This window comes from Phymastichus coffea, unplaced genomic scaffold, assembly GCF_024137745.1.
Source record: "Phymastichus coffea isolate CEN01 unplaced genomic scaffold, Cenicafe_Pcof_1.1 PCOF00094, whole genome shotgun sequence".
NCBI classification, from domain to species: Eukaryota; Metazoa; Arthropoda; class Insecta; order Hymenoptera; family Eulophidae; genus Phymastichus; species Phymastichus coffea.
In genome coordinates, this window is record NW_026706905.1 from 547,219 (window position 1) to 571,277 (window position 24,059).

Genomic DNA, 24,059 nt, shown 5'->3' on the forward strand with positions numbered 1-24,059 from the left:
ACATATGCATGGTCATAATGTTTATTAACTGTTTACACTGGTTATTCACACCAGTGCCTTTTAACATAACAAATTTACTGCAGTTAATACAATTTGTTTTACTGTTACAATATTCATGTTGTTTATTGCACGCTTTTTCATGATATAAAATCTTTCCATTGCCGCCTGATACGACCTATTTGTCAAAATGCATCGCAAAAACTTTCATCTAAAAAAATATGAATCTGTAAATAAATCGGTAAATTAAATATTGCTTGATATTTCACATTTAAAAATATCAAAGAAATGCATTAAAATTTTTCACTCAATTTTTTTTTTAACTAACTGTTTTCTTGGTCTGATTTTACGTTAATTTTCAACGGTTTAGTATGGAATTTTACAGCTGAATTTTTAACGTTTTTTTTCTAAGTGAAGCATTTATCATGAAAAATAGACATGAAATAATTCACTAATTTTGGTTTAATCTTTTTTTTTACTTAAAGGAAAGACTTTCAAGTCATTATTTGTATGTTATACTAATTACTTAAATGTGACTATTTTTTTATACTTTATCCTATCTGAGAGTTAATGAATAAAACCAAAATGATAACGTTCATCAAACTTTCAAGAATTCTATTAGTAAAATATAATATTTACGATGCTTGTCTTTAAAAACAAGTTTTGTATGAAAATTCAAGTAGTCCAGAAAATATATTGTTGTAAAATAGTTTCAGCAGGATTCTTGTAATGAAATCGTTTTCGTCTGACGCAATGACGATCACATTTGAGTAATGTAAAGTAGACTGAGAAGAAAAGAAACGAAATTTCGGAGAAAATTTAATTCGTTGTAATCAACATGCCAACCTTAGTCAATTAGCCACTCAAGGTTCTTAGGAAAACCATTTGTGCTCAAAAATCATGTCGTAATTATATTACAAGCTGCGCTTATTAAAATATTGTAAATCACACGTTTGTCCAAGCTTGGCATTGATACAATCGAAAATCCTAAGTAGAATCGTATCTTTTGGTCCTAACTCTGGGCTATCATTGATTGTAAATTATCTCCTTTAATTACATTGCTCATTTAAATATCATATTTCACGTGAGCCAAGAAATAGAACTATTTTGAGTTCTATTAACTGATTCGTATTACTATTTTTACGATCACGGAGCGAAACAGCTGTGGGCGAGTAGCTGCTCAAAAAAGTGAGATAAAAAGACAGGTGTTCAATTCTGAAAAAAGTTAACTACATAAAAGTATATATAATTCTTCCGAACTAAATTAATACAGAATCAAGTTATCAAGTGCTGTATCGCTCCGTGCTATTTCCAGTTTGCTTGTTATGGCTTCACGCAGAATTGTTCACTGCTTCAATTGCCTGTCGAGATGCATGAATTTGTACTTTAGCAGTGCCTCCGCTCTTGCATTCTTTTACATTGCACTCAAACGGTCCCCTTTCTCCCTCCGACCCCCGTAGAGATTCTTTCAGTAAATTTCAAGTAACGATTAATAAAGGAGTAAAAAAAAAAAAAAGAATAAATAAATGTCACTAGTGCGCGCATCATGTAAATAACATGGCGGAAACCGTTTTTGCAGCGAGGCAAAATTTTTAACAGTGAACAATTCCGTTGATTTTCAATTAAATAATAACTCTTTAGCCAGCCTAGCTAACCTGCGTAAAAAAGGATCCTTAAAGTTGAAAGACTACTTATAAAAAAAGAGTACGTACTTTTCAATCTGATGATAAGCGTCATTGATATATACAAACGTGTGAAAACTGCCAGAAGACTCTTACAAAGATGTTCTTTCGCGAAAGGAAAAACACGCAGACCAGCCATAGAAAATTCTAAAGAAAATATATTGTTTCGCCTTGATTTTTTTTTTCAAAAAGTTCGTAGTCATCACACGTTCATTCTATTTCTCTCATCATGCATAATTTTGTCATAATCTTTTGAGAGCTGCTTGCATAATTTCGTATAATTATTTTCAGTAACACCAAAGAATATCTCAAACTATAACGTAAACTTTTGCAATAACAAGAAAATAACGAAAGCCAAATGTTGACCCAAACAAATTTTTTAAAGTCAAGCTGTTAAATTAGTTAACGGTCAAATAAAATTCAGTCAAACTAAAATCAATCAATTGTCGACGAAAATATATTCGTTAACCAACAAGTCAGCCCCCAATTTGACTTTGACAACGAACGTTTAAAAAACGTTTAGAACACATTCTCGAGTATCGATCCCAGTAGGCGATTGATAGACAGCTTTATATCAAACGGTGCTCGCACTTATACGCTCATTTTTTTTTTTATCGCTAAATAACAAGATTACCACGCAATTTCAGTTCATTTACCCGTGAGTGTACAGATTTTTTTCTTTGCTGTTAATCTTACTTATATCCTTTATCACTCACAAGTGACGTTCTTATCAGCCACAATCGTCAAGAAGCGACGACATTACTTAAATTTATCTAATCTGATTTTTTGACGATTTTTTTTAATGTTGTATTTTTTTTTATCGTTTTCTCATTTCATCATTTTGTTTAATACTGAGCAGTCTGTTATACTAGTCTTTTCTAAAAAAATGACTCGAGATTTTTCGCAGGAATGAGAATACCCAGACACTCAAACTAACGCGGTCGCACGAAATCAAGCAGTAGTCTTTTCTGTTTGATGGTCAATTTTAACTGAAGAGGGTAGTGAATATAGGCAGTCGGTTAGATAGAGGGAAAGGGGATGGAGGAAATTGATGAGGAGTATTTGATATATCTACAATGGTCGACAACGAAGACTAGCAACTTGTTTGCGTGGGTCGACGACGGGTAGTTTGCACAGGGAGAGCGGCACCCTCGCTGACACGAGTACATAATGCTTCATCCATGCGGACAAACAGACAGACAGACAGCCAGACAGCCAGACAGCCAGACAGCCAGACAACCAGACAGCCAGACAGACAGCCAGTCAACCAGTCAACCAGTCAGAGTCAACCAGTCAACCAGTCAACCAGTCAACCAGTCAACCAGTCAACCAGTCAGCCAGTCAGCCTGCCAGTCAGCCAGTCACCCAGACAGACAGGATGACAGGCAGACAGGCAGAGAGGTAAACAGTTAGACAGGCAGACAGGCAGACAGGCAGACATGCAGACAGGCAAACAGACAAACAGACAGGCAGGCAGGCGCAGGCAGGCAGGCAGACAGACGAATGCAGAACGCAATAAAAATAGAGACGATAAATATGACTGCAATAGACTGCGAAGTTGAATTAACGAATAAATTTGTCGTGTCTGTATATTAGCTTAGATAATGCACGGATTTCTCAACAATGCGCCGCTCTTATCGTCTCGCTATAGCTCTGGTTAACGACAACGAACGTGGTCGCTTGCACGCGTTCTCTCTCTTTCTCTCCTCTCCCCCTCCTCCCTTCTTCTCGGTGCAGTTGCTTGAGTTGCTAGCGCTGAAGCTGGTTTACCAGAACGTGTATCCGGCGTCTGTTCCTCCGCCGAGGAAGGAGCCTTTCTTCTGGGAGAGCGCCACACTGTGGCCGGCCATAGCTGCCAGCTGAGCCGCGTTGGTAGCTACGCCAGGAGGCGGCGGCGGCAAAACGGGCTGCGATATCCCGTCGAATCTGGCCCCGTCGAAGCCGTTCTGCTTTAGGAGCCGGAAACAGAGCAGAAAGATTGGATGAAATCGAGCCGGGCGTCGGCTGGAGCGCGAGTCGTGCGTGGCGTGGCCTTGACCGCAAACTTACGGACACCATGATGGTCGGCCTGACCGGAGCGGGCTGCATAGCCGTGGGGTAGTAGGCCGCGGCTGCAGCTAACGGAGGATAATACTGCAGCGGCCCATAGGCGGCGGGGTAACCAGCCAAGTATCCGCCGGGGTAACCTTGGCCGTACATCGGTTGGTACATCTGCAACAAGAGAAGCGATTAGCGAATTTGAAGGGCGAGTCTCGACGCGGGCCAGCAGTTTAAGTACCGACCATGGGGTGCGTGAGGCTCTGGTCATAGGTGGGTGGCGGTGGACCCTGCGCGGCGTACAGCTGCGGCTGGTTGGGGAACACCCCGTAAGGCGAGGCGCCCGGAACTGCAAGCATAAAGACTGGTGAGCAAGGGGCACATGGGGGGGGGGGGGAGGCGAGAACAGAGATGGGGGTACTAACCTCCGTATGCGGCCGGCTGCGCCTGGGCTGGCACGAAGCCCGTGGGCGGATGCGGAGCCACTGGATACGCTGCAAGCACAAACCGACAGAAGGTCAATGGGCATCGCCAAGCAGCGCAAGCTCTCTAGATACGCGGCCTGCGACTGCAGACTGATATGTATATATAGATATAGATATATAGATATCTAAGCCAACGGTACACAACTGGCGTTAATGTACCACAGCCCAATCAACAGAACTGATTAAGTTCGCGGAGCGACGAGGCCTGCAGCTGTCGGGCGTGCAGAAGCAAAGCCCGACATCCGCAGACCTCATCGTGCTCCCAGAGGCCTTAAAACAATTGACAATGCCCAACTGCATTCAAAACAAAAGTTTTCAATCAAGACAATTCAATTCTAGAAGTCGAGAGAGAGAGAGAGAGAGAGAGAGAGATAGAGAGAAAAAGATCAATTGAACAAAAAACGACATAAGAGGTAGATAGATAGATAATATTATATGTGTATGTTAAAAGGAGATCAACGAAAAATCGAAAACAGATTAAGTCCAGGAAAATGGTGTTTGTTAACGATCAAAAACTAAGAGAAAGGTGATGTAAACCAAAGAATCAAGAAAAAAACACGAAAAATGAATAAACAGGCTGCATAGAATAATTAAACTCGTTATAGGTTGGACATGATAAGAGTTTCAGGCTATAAAACGGTACTCCCACACCCAAGTATATTTTACACATGACATACACCGTTGTTTGTTTGTTTGATCTGATGCGGTTGCTTGATTATTGCTGTATCGTTCAATGGACAAAATGTACTAATTATTGAAGCTCAAACAATGTTAGTCACTAGATAATGGTGATAGAAATGGACAAACTGAAGGAACGTAAGACGTATCGCCCATCTCTGCACCGCCCGAGTCTACTTGAGCTAAGTCGCAGCTACTTGTATCCGACTTGTAAGAAGGAAAGAGCTTGCTCGCGTGGTGCAGACGTGTAAACCGCGACCGATGCGAGTTGGGCTACGTTAGACGGTTGCTTGATAGGTGACAGTCAAATGCGCTCTCCGTGTGCCTTGGGCACGCGGTGCGACGAGTGCGCGCCGATGCCGAAGGCACACAGGGGCGCGCGCCAGTCGGTGCGCCGCAAGTCCAGCGAGCCCGTCATCACCGACTGGCGCGCGCGCACGTTCCACCTACTAGATTAGGTACTTCTAAAACTAAAGCATTTTACGGAACCGATATCAAAGCAAATAGCGTTACGCAATCAAGGTTAAAGCCAAATTACATTCGTCTAGCGCGATCGAATCCCCGAGCAGAGGCTTCGCGGGCGGCGGCCCCGCTCACTCGGGGATTCGATCGACCCAAATGGTGAGAAACAATTCACGAGAATCGACAGCTAAAAACAAAAGCCATGAAAGAAACGTATCGTAATGATCGATTGTTGTTGTTCTTGTTGTTCTTGTTGTTGTTGGAGCAAATGATAAAATAACAGAAAATTATAAGAGAGAAAAAGGTTCGCCAAGTGATACATTACGATAAAGTAACTCGTCACGAGGCAAACAGTATTGCTGACGATCGGTTCAAGAGAGACTGACTTCGCGACAAGTTGTGTGAGTCGAGCGGTGAATGTGTAATTTATACAATGAGTACAGTGGTACGATGAATATGTATTATATATATACATATATATATATATACGTATAGACAGATATACGTATGTATATATATATATAAATATATATAAATATATCAAACTCCACACATTCAAAAAGTCGTGACAAGATTCAGCAAACCATAAATTTCTGCAATATATCCAATAAATAAAGATCAAACATGATTTGAAAATCGTTATATTTGCATGGTATATAATCATTAGCTAGGTAGTTTGTATAAGTATAGGCCGCTGCAGAGCCGCCTGCTCTATACATATTCTTGTTGTCTTATATATGAAAGCTTCGAACAATATATGTGTAAGTTTGGGTAAGCAAACATCATGGAAACAAAAGTAACCGTTGATCAACAGTGATAAACTACCTTGAGTTAAAAAGAGACTATCAATTATACACCGTACTATAGCAATACAACGGTACGCAAACTGCACATATGCATCGGTACGACAGGCCTCACGCGCGTGCAACTCGATTTGGTAATTAGCCAGCAACGTGATCAATGCTGTTAGCAAGATCCGTAGGAGAGTTAGCGAGAGACAGATATGTCACAGCGAGCTTCTTCGCAGCGGCTTTTCACGTTCATTTGCGTACGATCTTTGCTAGAGTTCAGTAGGCGGTGAATGGACATGTTGTATTCTAACATAAATGTCAGCCCACACCAAATTGTCCATAATCACTGGGCCGACAGTTCACCCCGCACGAGAATCCACGGCTGTCCTCGTCCAGCCATCCAGCCAGTTCGCTCGCTCTCGCTCTCTCTTTCTCTCTCTCTCTCTTTCTCTCTCTCTCTCTCTGACATCGACTTGCCCAAGTGGTCGTCTCGCGCCAGCGGCGATTCTCGTGCGCTGTGAAATGCCGCCCAGCATGTAAGTAAATTCATGTGTCAGTGCCACGGTGCAAACAATCATCGAACTTCACGACGACAGATTGTTATTCGTAATCCAATCACTAATCTGACGTAACTTGCAACAACTGCCCTGCCTCCAAATTGTCCCAAAGCATTCGACCTAGTTTGCTTTCGAGCGATATATAACTAGAATAATACGTGTCTTGCCGTTCAACTAAGCACTTGCCAGATCGTTATTACACTTGCAGATCTACCAAGTCCATTGAGTACTACTCGAAACAAATATCTTTTCTTTTTTTATTTATTTTCTTCGATCTCTCACATTCGACCATTTTTTTTCTCTCGAAAACATGGAAATGCTTCGGCGGAACACTTGCTTCCCTTCAAAGGTACATCGAACAAAAAACATTGCTTTCTTTGCAAATTTACGTCAATAGCAGCATTAACTTTCTTCAAAGACAAAACGACAAAACGACATACAAACTTTTCACGTCTAGAGAAATTAGTTCGTTGAACTTTATTACAATTCGTTTGATATCGCTCAACAATTAATGCAACGATTTTTCTTTTCTGCTTCACATTTCACAAAAGTCGGACTGATCTTCCATAAAACGCTATTATAATTAAGCTCACTATTAACAGTATACACGTTTTGATGCATGCTCATGCACGTGCCAAGTCAAAGTGCACGGGAAAGTCTCTACGACCCCGAACGTCATCGAAACAAGAACCGCTGTATTTTATCAAAAAGAAAGGACGTCTCTTTCAAAATGTTCAACTTTGCATTATCATCACTCCTCTCAATTCTTCATTTTCACCAATTCAACGCTTGCGTTGATGGCTACTCAAGATTAATGTTTTTAGAAAATTTAATTGCCAAGATCCATCCAATCTCTTATTAAAATCAATTCCGAGAGTGATAGTATGTAAGTACAACAAAAATAAAGCATGCATATAAAAAAGCACGTGGTAAAAAAGAGATCGGTGTAGAAAAATACTCAAAATTTAATAACATATGAAAATATGCAAAAGTAGATTTTGAATTTCACTTAAAATGTACAAACATCTTTTTTCTAAAACTAATTGGCTTTATTATCAACTCAATTTTTCAATATCATTATTTTTTTGTCATTTCAGCTTTTTATTTCAATCACAGACCAAATTTCAGCAAAAGATGTTTGCACGTATATAAAAAAATATTTTATCATTCATGCAAACTAAAATGCTAACATTTAAACACTGAAAACTATAGAATAATAACTGTACAAAATCAAATAAAACATATATTTCAAACGTAATTTCATTGGTGTTTGCTCTTTTATGAAAAAACCATTATCGGAAATCTTTTCAAGTCAAACATAAATGTATGATATTACGTTTTATTCAACGAAAAACAATTCTAAAAAAATTCTGAATACTAACACTAAAAGATAAAAGACCACTCTATGTCCTAGTGTTTTTTTTATTTTAATTTCATGCAAAGTAGACCACAAGTTTCTATCAATATTTGTTTTATTAGGACCAAACCATTATTTTGAAATTATTAACATATTACTGAAAATATATCTTGATTTGTTATATATGACCAACTTTTTCAGCGAAACTTATGGCCTTTAAAGAAGCACATGCACTATTGTTAAAAGTGAGCTACCGAGTTACTATTGAATAGAAGTATTATAAATACGCCGAGCTTAGATACAGCATTCGTGTCCACCCTGCTGAATTGTCAAATTTGCTGATGTACAGTTTTCTTTTAGTTTTGGACAATTTCAATACATTTTCCTCAAGTATTATACAATTAATATTGAATCAAAGCAAATATTTAAAAAAATAACTCAGTATGAAATATCTGTACAGTAGCATGACATGGTGGGTGTTAAAAAGGAACAAAGTAAGCAATCAGCCAATACCACGGTTTCAGTATAAAATCATAATATACCTATATCAATATTTACTTTTTATATTGATTTAGGTATATTGCAATGGATATCTTCAAATCAAAAAGTAAAACCATTTATCAGTTGAAACACAAAATATTCAATTATTTTATAAATTTATTATGAAATCTTATAGAGGATGGATTAAATAATGCAAAATGTTATAGCAACAAGTTTGAAATATGTTGTTTCAAATTGTATAGTTCAATAATATCAGTATTGATGTTTAATATTAAAATACTAAAAAATCTTGGAACGATTATTGTTAAATTAAAAATAAGTGTGAACTTTTGAGTTGAAATATGTCCACTGCTTTTTCTTATGTATTTATAATTAAGTATATATATATATATATATGTATTGATATTTGGTAGAATTAAACACGTAGTGATTTAAGGTAATATATAGAGAAGCTGAGGTTAGATACGTGGCTTAGGCTGCGCAAGTTCCAGTCTCCTAGGCTCCACCTATTGACTTGGATCAAATCGTCTTTGATATCGCTTTGGTCCGCTGCAAACATATTGACAGCCACAACTGTAGGAGCTATCCGTACTTTGTTATTTACTGTCACTGTTGACAGCACATGATAACATTTAACTCATACATAAATCTATTTTTTTACTAGTTATTTTCTTAAAAGTTACAATTTTTTGCATTCAAAATTGCAATACTAGTTATATATTTCATAGATTTTTATGTATATAGTATCATGAACATAACTTTTTTAAGGGTGTCTTTCAAAATCAGATTTTTTAAAGTTGATAAATAACAAAAGAATAAACTAAAAACTTATTCATTTCTTATTGTTAAATAAAATCTAATGATTAATATTATTAGGTGAATAATAATTAAAATAAATTGCTTTTACACAACTTTTATTGCACCAAGTAAGTAAAAGCTTATTTAGCTGTGGTTTTAACTTAATTTTACGTTTTCTTCACTAAATTCAAAGCTCTCGCGTTCTACAACATCACGCTTCGAGTATTTATATTTGAATCTTTATTTAGTGAAAATCATCCTGTTACACTTTCACTCTGCAATTTCTTCAAATGTATAAACTTTCAGTACTAAACATTGCACTCACTTACACGCAAAAATTAATTCTATATAAAAATAAATAAATAAAAATTATTTGTAGTACGTTAGGTATACATCAATGGGTCATATTTCACATCTTTTCCGCATGTTAAAACTACGTGACGATAGTTGTACATTTTTATAACAATTTCATCAAAGGTCTATTAATAGCTGTATAATCAATGTGCAGAAAATATATTAGGTCATAAGTAGAACATTCATCACTCTCTCCTTTGTCTCGTCCAAATATTTTAAAAGTACAAAAATAAAAAAAAAGGAAAAAGTAAATACCATTGGAAAGGTAGCGAGAAAAACTCGTTACAAATATCAAACGTCAAAAACGAGAAGGCGCAACTCTATTATTCTCGTTCTAAAAATAGATTTCATCAGAAAATTGTAATGTCATAGTATGTCGTCGGTCGTAGTAATCCGTAAATCTGTAAAATGTTGCCGAGCGATCAACCAACAGGGTAGAATAGGCATATTTTGCAGGGGCCATTTTGTTTATGCGCTCTCGCTTGGTGTCGGTGGCGGAAGAAGGAAGCACCAGAGCGGAGCAAGACCGAAAGCCGAGGGAGAGGAAGCGAAATGGAGGAAGAGAGAGAGAGAGAGAGAGAGAAAGAGAACGACGGTATTGATTCATCTGTCAAGCGTACGAAATTTGCACTTCTTTCATTTGCCATCGTGTACAAACGTCGAATTTCGCGTCGCTTTTTTGCGGTCGTTCGAGATTATTCAATTATTTATCAGCTCGTTTCATCGTTTCTATAAAAATTAACGGATAAACTGCGGGGATGGTGATGCAAAACGACAATTAAAGACGATGTGCGAGGCATACAGAAGGAATGAAAAGAGAAAAGCAAGAGCCGAGGAATGTAGTCATAGGACTAGTATAGAGATTGCTGATAATCTCGTAATATTGCAGCGCGCGCACGCGAGAATGCAGCTTTTAGTGAAAAAAGAATAAAAGAATAAAAAGCAGTCTAGCAATTTGACTCGATAAACAAGGTGTGTCCGCGCACTGAAAATTATGCCGAGGGAGTCCGCGTGCGCGAGAAACAAACGCTGCCAGCAATGGCCTCGTCCTTCGATACAACGTTAATATAATTATTGAAAGAAAACAGAAAGAAGAGTCGAATAAGTACAAGTATGAGTCTGATAGGTATAACATCGTAAAATGGTGTAAGGTACTGAGTTGAGAGAGTGAGATACAAGAGTGGTAGAGTCCAAGCTCTAGGCGGCTCCTGTGTGTGTACGTACGTCATATATAAATAGTATAATAGCCATCGCGTAGGCATACATGTACGCTCACATACAGGTTTGCGGTCGCTCACGCACGTACTCAGGCACGCATCACAGGCACGCAGACATATAGAAAGGAAGAGAGGAAGGTGGCAAAGCGCCTGCCGTGGGTGTGCGTTTACAAGACACATACATAAACGTCGCGCCCTGGCTGGCTATTCATAATTACCTTTTTTGTCGGTCATTATTGCTTACACAACTTGGGATTCACTCGCGTCAAGAAGAAAGATAGCGTTCACGATTCGCGAACACGCTTCGACAAAACTGCGCGGCTCGAGGCTGTCCTCGCTGCTGGCTGCTGCTGCGAGAGGCAGACAAAAGCGAGAGCGCGACGGCGAGGGAGAGCCGAGAGAGAAGGAAGGAGCTAGCGCGCGCGCGAAACAGCTAATGTTTGTTACTGGTTGCTCGCGATGACGCTGGCGGCTGCGGTACTCGTCGCGCACATCAAACGGAACAGTTTAACGATAGTAACAGCGTTGCTCGAGCTCCGCGCGATTACTTTTACAAACGATGTAACTTTCGAGCTGCACTCTCCGTGCAAAACAAGTGGACTAGCTGAAACGAAGCTCAGCGACACTTGCCGGACTGATACTACACTAGTGCTTTGGAGATGTATTCGCTCTCTCTCTCTCTCTCGTTCGTTCCCTTCTACCCCCTCCGCCAGGCCTCACGCCGAGTGCACTCCCAAGCAGCAGCGAGCAGCAAGCTGTCAGGCGCCTGCGTATTCTCTCGTCAGTGTTCGTCATTCAACCCCCAGTTCAACCTTGTTCACCCCTCGTGCACTTGCTGTACTTTTGCTCTTTTCTAATGTTTGCCATTTCGTTGATGGCACAGCGGATGCTTGACAGCTGGCAATTGGCTTCAGTTTCTTTTCGGCGTAAAGCGATGTGGGTGCATTGCCTCTTCGGCGCTTCTCAGCTACGGAAAGTCCGTGCGAACGCGAGAGCACAGCGAGCTGTTGGGTAGTTTTCAGCAACGTCAGGCTGACGGTCAAAAACGGCCTTCTCTCGGCACTTTGTCGTGGGCTCTGCGGTTGCTGGTCCTTGCGCTTTATCGAGCGTTGTCGTTTACTGCGCACATCCCTAGGCTGTCGTATACGTAAGTACACGTCACTCAAGATCGGGGATGCAGGCGTGCAAACCGATGCGCGAGCAAGCACGTAGACGCGACCAGTGCCAGGCGCACTCGCTTCTGTTCGCAGCTTCCTTTCCTTATATTTCGTTGGCCAATTGTTGCAGCTCGCGCCTACGCATTCTAATATATTCAGTTTGATTTGCGTACAGCCACGCCTGATCACCATCAGCGATTCTCACGCCTCTTTGTATAACACTGGCGTGTTAGTTGTTACACTTTCTAGTCTTCCAAGATTCACGTGCAAAATTACATTTAACTCTTTATACTCGGAGCTTGGGCAGTGTCTTTCGATATCGTCCATCGCTCTACACGCAATTTTGCACAGTTGGAATTGTTAGTCGATTGCAGTATATCGCATATTTTCAGTTTTCTCAATTGCAATAAATAAAACAGAATATTATCCAAATTCGCAATATCAAGTATTATAATATTGCACAGAGCGTAGTTTGTCATCTTATTTTATATATCTCCATTTTAATGTATTCTAATTCATTTTTCTTTTCGTCATTTTTTACGTTGTATAGTACAATTGTAATTTGACTGCTTTGTACAATCACGTCAAATACTGAAATGTACAACTTGATCACTGGAAAAGCTGCAGAAAATATATTGATCGCAGTCACGTACAACGTGCCGATGTGACCTCGTTTGAAAATTCAGCTTTGTAAGAGATGACCGCATTTTATCAATACCCCTTACAAAAGATAGACCTATAACTGATTCGCTGAAATGCATTTACCGAAATGAATTTCCTACGTAGCTTGCACGGCTTGTCGAAAGCATATTACAGTTTAATAAACATTTCGAAAAGCTTATACTATGGCACATGTTCGTTAAAAAATTACATTCGTATCCGTCATTATTGAGATTAACGTCTAGGTAATACAGCTCTGTTTTTATAGAGACTGAAAAGTAAAGCTTAAAAACTATACTGTGATGCCAAATATGTAAAAAAGGACAAAACAAGAATAAAAAAAAACGGAAATGAGAATCGTCGAGGTGAACGCGACTCGGTCTCAGTTTGATCTTATGTTCATTCCACTCGCTATGAAGAAGCACTCGATGCTATAGGTAATTATGTGATAATTAATCGAGCTAACGACAGTATTATACTTGTAACAAGCCGATACATCGAAAACAAAATACCTTTGATCTTCTTTTGTTACAGAAGAATTTGAAATAAATGATATAATAGCTGGTAATCTGATTTTCCTTTGATACACCTCTACTACTCCTGTTTTCCCTAAAATGTTATTGTGCGATCAAACCAAATCGATTTTATCATGTTATTTGCTCGAATAATATTTTCCCTTAATCATTACTTTTTTCTAAAAAAACAACTCAACTTATCTAGGCAATTAATTTCCAATTAAATTGTTGATCGAACAGCAGGGACACAACGATTCGTTTTAGCCTTTTGAAATTAAATAACGTTCAAAGTTTTTGTAGCAATCACAGAGAAAAAAGCTAAATAATATCACATACATAAGTAAAGTTTCAGTAATGATGATCACGATCAGCAGCGGGTATAACGTTTGCCAATCACGTCTCGAATTGCAATGCTCTTCAGCTCCGTGGCATTGTCTTAATTGTCAAGGCAATCCGAAGCAAGTGAAGATTGAATCCAATCGCGCGTTAAAAATCGTTGGTGTAACCAGTCGGTGCGGAATCTGTGGATAGAAGGTTCGCCCGTGCCAGTGCTTGATCGACTCGCGGTGATGCGCATCGTACAACGTTACGTATGAGTTAGCGCTGAAGAAAAGTATGGAAGTTACTCTGTAAAAAAGCAAAAAAAAAACGAGAGGTCAACTCAAGCTAGACGACGTCACGTGACAGCGATCAAAGACAAATAAATAGAAGGCACCTGCGCATCGAATGGTTATCAGTTGCGAAACGCCCAGAGAAGCGCCAGCATGCTGCGCCCATTGTTGATGATTCTGCTGGCCAGCGGTGCCTGCGAGGCCCAGCGAAGAGCGCAACCCAAGTATCACAGCCTGTACGGCCCCAAAGACGAAAATCTGCCGATCGCGGAAGCTCTGGGCAGGGCAGCGCTCGGCATTTCCAATTTCTTGCGCGAGGGCGACGAGCTCTTGAGGCACGAGCTCGAGGACGCGCCGCCCGCGTACGACCAACAATACGACTTCGTGGTGGTGGGCGCGGGCAGCGCGGGGGCCACGGTCGCCTCGAGACTGAGCGAAGCCGAGGACGCCACGGTGCTGCTGATAGAAGCGGGTCGCAATGAAAACCTGCTGATGGACATACCGGTGCTGGTGAATTATCTGCAATTCAGCAGCATCAACTGGGCCTACCGAACGGAGTCGTCGAACCGCTACTGCCTGGGCATGACCGACCGAAAGTGCAACTTCCCAAGGGGCAAAGTGATGGGGGGCAGCAGCGTGCTGAACTACATGATAGCGACGAGAGGCGACCCCCGAGACTACGACGGCTGGGCGGAGATGGGCAACGACGGCTGGTCCTACGGCGAGCTGCTCAAGTACTTCAGGAAGCTCGAGGAGATCGGCGTGGACGAGCTGCGAGCCGACGACAAGCTGCACAACACCGAGGGTCCGCTGTACATCGACCATCCGACCTTCCACACGCCCTTGGCCGACGCCTTTCTCCGGGCGGGGCTGCAGCTGGGCTATCCCGTGATCGACTACAACGGCGACGAGCACGTCGGATACTCCTTCATACAGGCCACCATCAAAAACGGCACTCGCATGAGCAGCAACAGGGCGTACCTGCATCCGGCTCGCCACCGGCCAAACCTGTCGCTCAGCAGGATGAGTCACGCGAACAAAGTGCTCATCGACCCGCTCACCAAGAGGGCTCTCGGCGTGGATTTCACCAAGTACGGCAGGAACTTCCGCGTGCGGGCCAGGAAGGAGGTGATCCTGTGCGCCGGCGCCATCGGCTCGGCGCAAATACTGATGCTGTCGGGTGTCGGCCCGTCGGATCACTTGCGGGAGATGGGCGTGCCGCTGCTTCAGAACGCGCCGGTCGGCCGGAATCTCATGGACCACATCGCTTACGGCGGACTGGTCTTTCTGGTCGATCAACCGGTGAGCATCAGAACCAAAGATCTGATCAACCCCGTGAAACCCTACTTGAGCGACTTCTTCAATAAACACACCGGCCCGCTCACCGTTCCCGGGGGCTGCGAAGCCCTGGCCTTCGTCGACGTCGATCGTCCCAACGACTTGACCAGCTGGCCGAACATCGAGCTTCTGTTCATAGGAGGCTCCGTCGTTTCCGACGCTTCTTTCCACCACAATATCGGCATCTCCGACAAGTACTGGAACAAGTATTTCGCCCGTCTGACCGGCGCTCACTCCTGGACCATTTTCCCCATGCTTATGCGCCCAAAAAGCCGTGGCAAGATTCTTTTGCGCAGCAACAATCCGAACGTTCATCCGAGAATTTTTGCCAACTACCTTGACGATCCCGAGGACGTGAGAGTCATGATAAAGGGAATAAGGGCGGCGATCCAAGTCAGCAAAACGGAGCCAATGCGACGATTCAAGTCCAAGCTGTACGACTTACCAGTGCCAGGTTGCGAAGCTCACCGCTACGATTCGGATGAGTACTGGGAGTGTGCCATCAGGACTTTCCCTTTTACCATTTATCACCACTCGGGTACTTGTAAAATGGCACCGGACACCGATCCAAGTGGTGTCGTCAACCCAAGGTTGCAGGTGTGTTCGACCTCCACTACACTGAACAACAAATCCTTTTCTAACCAAAGTATTCCTCTCGGTATAACGCGATTTTTCACTTCATACAGCTGGACAGCGATTCCTTTTCTAACATCAAGATTCTCTTATAACAAGAGCAGTCCATTTGTTGCGAGACTATTCCTGCATACTATTCCTGCTATATGAGAAATAATTTCGTACCAAATGGCTTTTACTTTAAATTCATTTTCATTTTTTTTTTTTTGGCACATCAATTAAGAAACTGACAAAGGAAACGAGCCCTTGATACAAACGAATTTTCCTCTTAAAATCTAATATCACTTTTAAATACTATTTTTAAATATTATTGGTAATTTAGTATCCTTTGCTGCGGGAGGATTGACTCGAGAGGAAGGTCTAGTTTTTTTGAGTGCATCTTGTCAGAACTTGAATAATTGCCAATTACTCAGCGGCGCATCAAGAAAGCGATGGTTAAAACTCGAATAGCACATTGATGATTTAATACAACATACGTCAAACATTGATTGCAGGTAAAAGGGATAAAAGGATTGCGGGTAGCCGATGCTTCGATTATGCCAATGATCATGACTGGACATCCAAATATCCCAGTGATAATGATAGGGGAAAAACTTGCTGATATGGTCAAGGAAGATTGGGGCTATAATAGTTCTTCTAATAGTTTGTAAAAAATTGACAGATTCATCGTTGTGTGGACAAAAATAAATGTGCGCTGCACGTATTTATGCCACAATTTGAAATTCCAAATGAAACATTAAACCCGAGAGATTTATCGCTCAAAGTTGTTTCTCATTACGATAATGTTCCGCCTTACTGGCTTGTTTTTCTCGAAAATGGTAATTAAAGGTTGCCATTTGAATGTTGTAGAGAAGCGCATCCTTGCATTACCAAAATTGACGGCCGGTCATTAAATAAGCTCCACAAGTAACATTTGTTCCTTTGGTCTATAGCTATCCGCATCGACTCGTCTGAGATAGCTTTCACTTTCCCCCGAGCAAAACAATACACGTATGCAGGTGCACTCATATGTACATTGGAAAAGATTGCAGCTACGGGCATCACGCAACGCATTTAAGCCATGAAGCAAAGCAAAGGTGACTGTTTATAGCGTTCAACAACACGACACCGCTTCAGTCTATATGGCGTGAAGCGAAAATGTGGGCCACGCAGCCATTAAAAAAAAACTCAGTACCTACTACGGCACTACGTACACGCACTTCACTTTCAAATGTAGAGCGTGCGCGCCTCATCTCTTTATAATAATTTGCTGCGGTGTTAATTGACTTGATACCATTTTAAAATAGCACTTTCTCCCGGTCTCTCCAACGTTTTATTCCCTTCAACTGGATTCCTCTTGATTCAGTTGTGCTTTAACTTTGATTTCACTGCCTATGTAGTAGGACTTATAAAACCTACGAATAACGCCTATTTTTCTCATTGTTTTTTAATATTTAGTTCCACATTCGTATAAGCCTTTCACAAACAATTTCCTTTTCATTTTTCATTAAAACTTACCAATTATGAATTCTAACTTGTTTAAAATCATATTATTTGTTATATATCGACTAAGTTAATTTGCTGTTTTTGAAATAGCGTTAATATAAAAAAACGTTGTGTGCGTTTGCGTTTAATAGTTATGAACGTAAATTTTTTTACTCACAAGGAAAGCAAAAATGGAATTGACACTTGGAATGTATTATTTCGAGTACCTCGAAAGTAAGGTTGTAAACAGTGAATTTAAAAAAAAAATACCAACTTGTAAATTATCTAAAAAAAGTATATAGTTTATTAATATAGTATAGTTGCGTTTTGCGATTGCGCAAAGAAACCACGTGTAACATCGAAACTGGATGACAATAATCGACAAAAAGGAAAAGCAGCGCGATAGAGGTAGATAGAGAAATGCAAGGAGGATCAAAGTGAGGTAAGACAAGAAGGTATAAAAGTTACTCGAGGCCTCAAAGTTCTAATTCCGATACTGCTCGCGGCATAGTAGGCGACGACAGTGCACATATATAGCCGCAGAGCGAAGCGCGTGTGCGTGGAACCGTCGCCGCCGCAAGTCCAATTCCGAATGTGATACAGTGTACTTATACTTACTCGCGAGCTTCATAACATCATCACACAAACACGTAGGGAAACCGCAACGCAAGACCAAGGAGCTGGCACGAGAGTAGGAGCAGAATCGTGTAGAGAGCAGAGGGAGAGAGAGAGCGGATCTCCTCGCCTCGCTAGCTAGCAAGCCAATTCAGTGTCTGATTCAGTGCATTCTAGGCTGTCAATGCGGCGCCGTCGCTATTCTTCCTTCCGCACTTGCCTCCTCGTCTGCTAAATAACGCGTCTCCTCAGATTTCCTACCTCCTACAGCAGCTACCTGCTGCACCTCGATGCTCTCTCCGTGTCTGTGTTCGCGGGAGATCGGTGAGTGTTTTTTGTTTATCGGCTCGTTGCTGCTGGCGGTCGCGGCGACAAGGCCTCAAGATGTTGCGGCTACGGCAACTACCACCTGAAAATTCTCCGTGAAAGTGTTCAGCAGCTCGAAACTATCTTATACTCATAGCTCTCTTGACTCGAACTCCTTTTCTGTCAGATTTCCCACCCTTTCTATCGCTCCTCTGTTAGCTCTCTTCTTGTCTCAGTCCACTGTCATCTACTATAACACATACACACCTGCCTCCAACCTCACTCTCGTAGCACTTGATTTCGCACCTGTGTGAACATTCTTCGAATCGACAATGGTTCGCTTGACTGAGGAGATGGTCGCCGCTCGGACTCGAGTATCCGATTGTTCGGCTGTCAAGAAACTCAATTGCTGGTAAGATTTCACTAAATATCATCGACCGACATCTCATTCTTTCATGTCCATAAGACAATGCCATTATTGTTTTCTTATTGTGCCTAATTAGTTGTTGCTTATGTGCAGGGGAACAGAATTGACTGATGTCAGCATTTTACGCAAGATGACAAATGTTGAAGTCTTGTCGTTGAGGTATATTTTAACAATTTTTCAAATTTAATAGTCACTTCATTTGGCTTGTTTGTATTGCTACTTACATTGCTAAATCAAAATTCAATTACGTGACTCATCACATCTCCTTACATGGTAACCTTAAGGTCTTTATTGTTCAAGTTCAATGCTAATTCAGAACAAAAACTTTACATGTATAGCGCGTTCAACAAGCCAAGTGCTATAAACTGTGAAATGAAACTCATGAAATTAATGTTTAATTGGATTTACTTTTACATCTTATTTATGCTTTCACTTTTTATTCATCACTCTTATCTTCAGTCATCACAATCTTTTCCAATGTAACTAGCTTTGGTTAACTATACTCGTATTTGTACATTATACATTATGATTACATTCCACAGATCAAAAACTTGTTCTGCCCACACATTCTTATATGGGAAGCAGGATATAATTTCTTTCAAAGGTGTCAAATAAGCTCAAATTTATGAGAGCCTCATGTTTTTTAGTGAATCATTCATTCCAAAATTCAATTCAAATTATTATTTGAAAATTTGTTTTCTGTAAACTTATACATAATATTTTATAAATAATTAATTTCACACACACAAAAACATTATGAGTTTATAAAATTTAAAGATTGACAATTTATATTTACAAACACAAACAAACTGATACTTTATTTTTATTTGTTTAGTGTAAACAACATCAATAGTCTTGCTGATTTTCAAAATTGCCTCAATTTGAAAGATCTGTTTGTAAGAAGAAATAAAATTAGAGACTTAAATGAAGTTTGCTTTTTGCAAAGACTTCCAAATTTAAGGAATTTATGGCTTGGTGAAAATCCTTGTGCTGATGTTGAAGGGTAAGAAATCACTTTCTTTTCAAGAACTCCATGTAAACATACAAACTTTAATACTTACATTACTGTGTTTTAGATACCGATTAGCTGTAATAAAAGCCTTGCCAAATTTAGAAAAATTAGATGAAAAAATTGTTACTCCTGAAGAAGTTCAAACAGCAATGCTTCGTGGAAAAGCGCTAGTTCATCCTTTATCTACAATGCAAGAAGAACCTTTATCCCCACAGTCTGGCCATGGCAGTCCAGAAGTGAGTTACTATTAGAAAAATTAAAAATATTTGTGTTTAATTGACAATTGCCAATTTTTCTTTTAATAACGCTTGACGAGTTTTAAGACTACTTGTGATTATTTAATTAAATAATAAGACAGTGTGCATTGAATAATCGCTCATAACTATCTAAATTTAAGCATGGCATATAATTAATGCTTTACAACATTAGGTTGTCATGGCTAAATATTCAGAAGAGCAAGACATGGATGAAAGAAGGAACTACAGTTCTTCTGATGACCAGGTATTAAACTAATTTTTGCTTGTTTTCTTGAATTTCATCTATATCTCTATCAAACATTCGCTTTTGTTAACTATGAAAATGAAGATCGATGAAACTAACAATATCATTTTCTGATATCTTTCATACAGAGAAGTTATGATGAACCTCCAAGTGTAGATGATTACCAAGAAACTGATAAGCGGAATGCTAATTACAATACATCGCCTGTACATCAATATTCGTCAAATAACCGATATTCATATGAGGTACATTTTTCTTTCCAATTCTAGTTATATATTAATAAAACGTAATCACTGTTAATGTATGTTGTTAGAAGGTATAACATTCATCTAAACATCTTTTATTAATCATTTTAAAACATGTTTCTTGTACACTAACAGCAAAACGGACGAATAAAGAATACAGATAACAACTTACGTAACAATAGCTATGTAGAAATTTCTGCTGCATCTAAAATTCTTGAAATTCAACAGGTAAACTGTCATTTAGGCTATACTAATATAACGTCAACCTAACATAATAAATTAACATTGGTTCAAATAAATCCTGCTCTTGTCACAGCAGTTTTATGATAGTAAACAAAATTTTTGAAATCTTGATAATATATTTCAGGACTGTAACGAAAGAACCGCAATACCAAGACATAATGGCGATTATGAAAATCAGCGAATATATACTCCCGTTTCTCCTCGGACGCAATATCCACAGGCTGAATACATCGATGAGAGACGGATAGAGTATGAAGAGCCTCAGAGACCACAATCGTCTCAATCAAAAAGAGGCATGATGAATCAAAGCATGGAACGGGTACATTCAATAACAACCTTTAAATTTTGTTAAAATTCAAAGTTCCAATAATTAAAACTGTAACTTGTTTTTGAGTAGGACGATTTCAATCAAAGCACTAGCTGGGCGAGGCGCGGTGAGGACAAGCGGCGATCGCAGTTTCAATATCAGAGGCGGCCAGTGACAAGGGTACGTTACGTCATAAACAATAAACGTTATGTAAAATCGGTCAGTACAATATCCGGTCTTTTTTTACCATAATCACATCCTTCACCGTGAAACCACTGTTAGACAGCCAAGTACTTATTGTTACTCGAGCCAAATTACTACCCATTTGTAACGCGAAATACTTATGACTGTTATTATTTTTATGGTACTTTTTATATAATTTGGCGTTCTTTTAAAGAGAATAAAGAAAGTTGTCAAACTTACATTTAGAAAGATACAATAAAGAATAGCCAAATCACGAGGCAGTTAAGATCGCAATTAATTTGAACTTCAGGCGGGTTCAAATCAATTAATTTTAGAGTGCGGCACTATGGAAATCGTAGCAAACTGAATTTGGCACAATTACAAAAGCTTGGCATTCAATGGTTAGATAAAGTAAAAAACTCCTAATCGAATGGTTTTTCTTGCAGAACTCTAACATACTGTCGGCGGTACTGTGTTTGGTAAAAGAACTGGATTATCCAAGTCTCGAGGTGGTAGAGATGGCAGTGAGGAGTCGCATCGAAGAACTGGAGGAATGATACTTCTGACACCGTCCCGAATCAAAGAAGGGGACGGTAGTTCAGACTCGTCAGCGATTAGCGAGTCTTAAGAGGGTTTTGGTACCGAGCACCAGTCCCGAGTACTCGGACTCGCTCGACTCGACCCTCACCTACAGCCACTGTTCGAGCGCCGCAGCAAATGAATACAATCTCAATCAGACAGTCGGAGGCTTTGATTCCTCAGCAACCTGTAGTCGCGAGGATAGCCTCTGCCATGCCCTGCTCGACAAGTTTCCCAAGGAGTTCGCTAGCCGGCTGAGAGACTCCCTCGTTGATGCAGTTAATGAAGAAGGCGAAGCCAACAAAAGTGTGAATCAAGTCAACAGCAGCAACAGTATTCCCGTCGTTTCACATCGACCTGCTACTGCCTGTTCGACGAGCCTCTTCACTCGCTCCTGCAGAGCCCTTAGTCAAGACTGCCTCGGAACAAACGAAAGCTCCGACATTCGAAGTTCAACCTCTCACTTCAAATATATGCAATCGGCTAAAGGTACCTGGACCTATAATTTTTAGCAACGATCATAGCGCTTGGTTGCTTTATATTTGTATCCGCGCCAGCTGCGAAATATTTTGTCGACGGTGCTATGTTGGATTAAAAAATTGAGAGCAAAAGAGAGTGAGAGAAGAGAGGGAGAGAGAGAGAGAGAAACAGAGAAACAGGATAGAGCTTAAAAAAGATCCATCTTGTAGCATTTTTTGAAATATGGATATTGGAGACTGACACTACAGTCACCTAAACAATGACTTTTATAGCTTTAATAAAATAAATAATCGGTAAGATCGCTTCAAAATAGAACTAATTGTCATCGAACTACAATCATCGGGGAAAAAGGGTTATAATACTAATTACTACTAGACTGATATATAAGTATAATAAGTAAAAGTCATTCCTCGTCTTCAACATTTCAAGTGCAATGCAATATAATAAACTCAAAAGATGATTCTAGCGATGATTGAATATCTATCGCCATTTTTATGATTAAATTTTATTCTTATACTTTTAATAAATTTATCTTGTTGTCTTTGTTGAATTTATAAGAAAAGTATCAGATTGTTGTATGGAAATTCTAACAGTATTCTTTTTTCTGTTTTTAGAGTAGAAATACTTAAAAACTCCGGTTACTCTGCTGAGATGATCTTGCCACGTTTTCGATAGCAAAGTAACAATTGTCTTTCAAACGGTATATGTACGTATACTTATTGATGCGATATTTTTAACGAATAATTACCATCTAATTTTATTTATCAAAAGAATTATGTATTCATGCGATAATTCATTCATCTATTCATCAAGTACGAGTTTGATGGATTTGTTTGTGATAGTCAAAGATTATATTTACATGACAAGATTATATTCAAATCTGTATAAAAAGTTGCGAAGAAAAACTTATGCACAGATATTAAAGATTCACAGCGAGATTTCATAAATGTAGAAATTGAGCAGAAACATACTTGCCAAAATGTTATGGGTACATGATAGATTTTATGATAAAATTAGTCTTCTATATCAATGAGAATAATTAGGAAGCAATTTTCCGTTCTATGTGACCGTCCGCTTGTCTTAAGTATGGGTTAGATGATATTTCAGTTCATAGTTTTTAAACAGATGGCCAAATAAATACCATGTACTATTTTTAAATTATCGTTTCAGGACAGTAAAAGCACAGAATAACATTTTAGAAATGATGACACAAATGCTATTTTCAATATTTTTTCCACGCATAACTTTTGAACGATGGTCAATAGGGTGGTTTACCAAAATAATTATTCAAATAGCTTAACAAAATAATCTTTTTTTCAAATTGAAGTTTTTATCACGTAAGACTAAATACAGTGAATAATATATACATTATAAATCAAATTTATAGTCCACAGATGGCTGGTTCCATTATTGTTCTTCTAAAATTTTATTATTCAAAATCTATGAATTATATACGAATATGTCGATTTATGGTTTATTTCCAATGACAGTGCGTAATTTTATTGCTATATTGAATTAGTGAAACTTAACTTTATTATTTTAATAATATTTCTACTTTGAAGATCACAAAGCGAAATATTAAGGTTTATTAAAGCAACTAATTCACACATATATACATCATACATACATATGTGTGTGCGTGTGTACATGTGTGTGTGTGTATTATGCAATATTAAACGTTTAATCAGCCGGTAAGCCGGTAGGTAAATTCTAATTTTATTTGGCAGATAAATAAAAATGTACAATATAAATCAGTACTTAAAAATGATTAACAATTGCTTCACAATATTTCTACAAATGAGACATTCTGTTACCATTCAAAGCTTTGAAAATATATAAATAACTCTCTTTAAAGAGTCGTTTTTAT

The 24,059-nt window shown here is 39.5% G+C and overlaps 3 protein-coding genes across 6 annotated transcripts; 2 read left to right on the forward strand and 1 right to left on the reverse strand.

Moving 5' to 3' along the window:
• Positions 1-7: 7 nt before the first annotated feature.
• Positions 8-13,226, reverse strand: LOC131669495 (DAZ-associated protein 2-like). 2 transcript variants are annotated; one of them, XM_058944401.1, is made up of 5 exons: positions 11,135-13,226; positions 4,142-4,210; positions 3,962-4,065; positions 3,729-3,890; positions 8-3,628 (listed from the first exon to the last, which is right to left on the reverse strand). In XM_058944401.1, the coding sequence occupies exons 1-5, from the start codon at positions 11,148-11,150 to the stop codon at positions 3,446-3,448; spliced, it is 534 nt and encodes a 177-aa protein (XP_058800384.1). In that variant the 5' UTR covers positions 11,151-13,226; the 3' UTR covers positions 8-3,445. The 2 variants fall into 2 exon arrangements, with proteins under 2 accessions (XP_058800384.1, XP_058800386.1); XM_058944403.1 differs by having other exon boundaries at positions 13-3,625; positions 11,135-11,721.
• A 777-nt stretch (positions 13,227-14,003) lies between these two features.
• On the forward strand, positions 14,004-16,674 carry LOC131669533 (glucose dehydrogenase [FAD, quinone]-like). The gene is made up of 2 exons (XM_058944466.1): positions 14,004-15,794; positions 16,325-16,674. The coding sequence occupies exons 1-2, from the start codon at positions 14,013-14,015 to the stop codon at positions 16,478-16,480; spliced, it is 1,938 nt and encodes a 645-aa protein (XP_058800449.1). The 5' UTR covers positions 14,004-14,012; the 3' UTR covers positions 16,481-16,674.
• A 1,019-nt stretch (positions 16,675-17,693) lies between these two features.
• On the forward strand, positions 17,694-24,048 carry LOC131669527 (cilia- and flagella-associated protein 410-like). Of its 3 annotated transcripts, XR_009302376.1 has the most exons (11): positions 17,694-18,627; positions 18,736-18,801; positions 19,478-19,645; positions 19,719-19,890; positions 20,084-20,155; positions 20,284-20,400; positions 20,536-20,628; positions 20,768-20,962; positions 21,041-21,130; positions 21,580-22,201; positions 22,807-24,048. XR_009302376.1 is itself a non-coding variant. In XM_058944454.1 (10 exons), exons 1-10 carry the CDS (start codon positions 18,548-18,550, stop codon positions 21,688-21,690), a joined length of 1,164 nt encoding a protein of 387 aa, XP_058800437.1. In that variant the 5' UTR covers positions 17,694-18,547; the 3' UTR covers positions 21,691-24,048. The 3 variants fall into 3 exon arrangements, 2 of the variants coding, with proteins under 2 accessions (XP_058800437.1, XP_058800438.1); XM_058944454.1 differs by having other exon boundaries at positions 21,580-24,048; XM_058944455.1 differs by lacking the exon at positions 20,536-20,628 and having other exon boundaries at positions 17,695-18,627; positions 21,580-24,048.
• The last annotated feature ends 11 nt before the right edge of the window (positions 24,049-24,059 follow it).

What these genes read in the sequence shown, in the direction of transcription:
- LOC131669495 (XM_058944401.1), bottom strand. An exon ending in GCAGCCGGCCGCATACGGAG is followed by an intron (nt 4,066 to 4,141) that starts GTTAGTACCCCC and finishes TTATGCTTGCAG; the next exon opens with TTCCGGGCGCCTCGCCTTAC. An exon ending in GGCCGACCATCATGGTGTCC is followed by an intron (nt 3,629 to 3,728) that starts GTAAGTTTGCGG and finishes CGGCTCCTAAAG; the next exon opens with CAGAACGGCTTCGACGGGGC.
- LOC131669533 (XM_058944466.1), top strand. Translation starts at nt 14,013, where the DNA reads ATGCTGCGCCCATTGTTGATGATTCTGCTGGCCAGCGGTGCCTGCGAG. An exon ending in TCGTCAACCCAAGGTTGCAG is followed by an intron (nt 15,795 to 16,324) that starts GTGTGTTCGACC and finishes CATTGATTGCAG; the next exon opens with GTAAAAGGGATAAAAGGATT.
- LOC131669527 (XM_058944454.1), top strand. Translation starts at nt 18,548, where the DNA reads ATGGTTCGCTTGACTGAGGAGATGGTCGCCGCTCGGACTCGAGTATCC. An exon ending in GTTGAAGTCTTGTCGTTGAG is followed by an intron (nt 18,802 to 19,477) that starts GTATATTTTAAC and finishes TTATTTGTTTAG; the next exon opens with TGTAAACAACATCAATAGTC. An exon ending in AGAGGCGGCCAGTGACAAGG is followed by an intron (nt 21,131 to 21,579) that starts GTACGTTACGTC and finishes TTTTTCTTGCAG; the next exon opens with AACTCTAACATACTGTCGGC.